This window comes from Hippopotamus amphibius, chromosome 4, assembly GCF_030028045.1.
Source record: "Hippopotamus amphibius kiboko isolate mHipAmp2 chromosome 4, mHipAmp2.hap2, whole genome shotgun sequence".
Classification (NCBI taxonomy): domain Eukaryota; kingdom Metazoa; phylum Chordata; class Mammalia; order Artiodactyla; family Hippopotamidae; genus Hippopotamus; species Hippopotamus amphibius.
In genome coordinates, this window is record NC_080189.1 from 6,436,876 (window position 1) to 6,439,390 (window position 2,515).

Below are 2,515 nucleotides of genomic sequence, written 5' to 3' on the forward strand. Positions count from 1 at the left end.
ACAGAAAAGTTTTATTTTAAAAATAATAAGCAAACATTTCAAGTGGGTGGGGCAAGCACTGTGTTCATGACTCACCAAGTGGTAAGCAGTCAAGGTGTGGGGTGATTGAGGTGGGGTGGCAATTGTTAGTTTCACAAGAAAAGGAGAGAACTGGTTGTTCAGCAAATTGGTTGGTGTCGGTCAGAGTTTCTACAGATACATCCGAATACAGCAAATGTTGTTCTCTTATCTGCTACATCTCTATCTTTCACTCTTTTTGGCATTTCACAGAGTTGAGTTCTGAAAGCTCTAACTTCCAGACAACTCTTTGTTCATCAATGAGCAGATGATAAGGAACAACTTGAGTCCCTCAGTAAAATTGTAATTAAACAAATTTCCATTCATCTAGAATGAATTCTCTAAGCATTTCCACCTAATAAGCTTAACTAATGCAAAGAAGTGATCTTTCTCATAAACTATATGGGTAAGATGATCACTGTGGTCCTAAGGGCAAAGGAAGTGAGAAGAAGCCACAGGGGGAGATTACCTACCCATCCAGAAAGAATCTAGAGGAGGAAATTTTACTAGGGATAAATACAGAAAGCTTGGGGTCATCTTCTTTGGTCTCCTGCATTCCTTTTCTCTGTGTCTCTGAGAAAGCATTCACAAGTTAGGGAGCATCAATACATTCTGCTTTGGAGTTTCACAGATTGAGAATTTGCCCCTCCTCTGTTAAACCAATCAAACATATACCAATTGCCAACAGTGAACTTTACTTTTCTTAGTCCTGAGAGTCTGAGAGACAGAAAAATGAGAATGCTCTGACTTATATGAGGCAGGGCCACCTGAAAGGGTGCAGGAAGTATAGACATGTTTTCATGAAGTTCAATCTGAACGTTTAATCCTTAAACAGAGAGAAAACACGGGAAACAGACTTCAACATGCTGCAGATGAATTCAAATATCCCATTCTGATCTTCAACTTCATCTCTGGCATTTTGCTGCTTTGAAACACAGAGAGCCTCCTTTTGTGCCAATTTCATCCTCATTTGCTCCATTTGCTTTTGCTTTTCTAGTTCATCCTCCAGGAATCTGATTTTTTCTTCATACTCCTGTCTTATCTGTGCTTTCTCTCTCTCTAACTCTGCTCTGTAATTTTCTTGTATCACTTGGACCTGTCTCTGGATCTCGTTCTCTGCCTTTTGATACATGTCATTCGTGAAGCATTTTCCTTTGCACTCCTCAACCACGCACTGGACCAGGGCCAGCAGCTGCTCCCTCTGGGCCTCCTGCTCAGCTCCTGTCGCCCTGTTGTTGAACAGACAGTAGCGATCTCTGAACTTGCCCATCAGCTCTTGAATGCCTTTTGGAGCCTGCTTTAAGTAATCATGGAAATCGGTGCCTTCCAAGTCATCTTTCCGGGTGAATAAGAGAATCATGTGTCTCCTAGCTCTCTCTCCAAACATTTTCAGGATCGTTTCTGTGGCTCTGTGGTCTTCTGGTGTGTAACGGCCCAGTGGGATGACCAGGAGCAGAGCGTGAGGCCCTGGGGAGGTCAGGACCATGCACTGAGCAATCTCCCTGCAAGTGTCAGCATCCTGTATCTCGGTGTCAAACACGCCAGGCGTATCCACAACGATAAGTTTTCTCCCCTTCCAGGTGCTGTTTCCTTTCTTACAGGACTTGGTGATGGATACTGCTGAAAAGCCGGAAGGAAACATTTTCTTTCCGAGGATGCTGTTTCCTGTTGCACTTTTTCCTGCCCCAGTCTTACCCAGTAAGACAAGTCTCAGCTGTGAATCTCTGGGGTCTTCATTTCCAAGCCCTGGGACATCAGGAAACAGAAGTTGCAGTGTTAGAATGAACTTCAACTGTCTCCCCTGCATGGCTCCTGCCCACTGGTGCCTTTCTCTGCTGCCTGCTAGGGTCCTCTGCACTCATGGGATGTCTATAGAAAGCCCTCAGGGCTCATGTTCTTCTTACAGTATCTGGGGACTGCCCAGGGACTTCAGGATCCCCTTGTGCTTCTTACTTTGACCTTGTATTGGTAAGTGGCCCACAGAGGAGGAAACAAAATGGTTAAGAAGAGGACTCTGAGCTGCTGGTAGCTGTTCTTCGTAAGATAACATAGGAAGTAACACAAAATTGACGTTGCATATTTTACTTCCTAGGAAAGTTGAAAGTTAATATCAGAACAGCAGAGCACAGCAACGGAAACCTGAAGTTAAACACCAAGTCATCTAATATCTCTTTCTGTGTTTCTATTCAGCAAGTCTCTGCATATCTCTTTAATATGTCTATAAAGTTGAAGTCCTTCAGATTTGTTAGCAAAGACCCGGGACCAGAGGGAAGACAACTGGCAATCACACTTGAGAGCCTGTTTTCCCAAGAAGGCAGAGCCTGCCAACCATCCCTTGAATATTAGACTGGTTCCTGCATGAGGAATCCTGTGTTATAATAACTAATTCTGCTTTGAGACACTGCATACATTACAACACTTACAACATTATAGGCACCATTATGAATTCCAGTCTGTC

The 2,515-nt window shown here is 43.6% G+C and overlaps 1 protein-coding gene across 1 annotated transcript; it reads right to left on the minus strand.

Moving 5' to 3' along the window:
• Positions 1–849: 849 nt before the first annotated feature.
• LOC130851198 (GTPase IMAP family member 4-like) lies at positions 850–1,864 on the minus strand. Its single transcript, XM_057731162.1, has one exon. It carries the CDS (start codon positions 1,862–1,864, stop codon positions 878–880), a length of 987 nt encoding a protein of 328 aa, XP_057587145.1. The 3' UTR covers positions 850–877.
• Between the last annotated feature and the right edge of the window lie 651 nt (positions 1,865–2,515).

What these genes read in the sequence shown, in the direction of transcription:
- LOC130851198 (XM_057731162.1), bottom strand. Translation starts at nt 1,864, where the DNA reads ATGCAGGGGAGACAGTTGAAGTTCATTCTAACACTGCAACTTCTGTTT.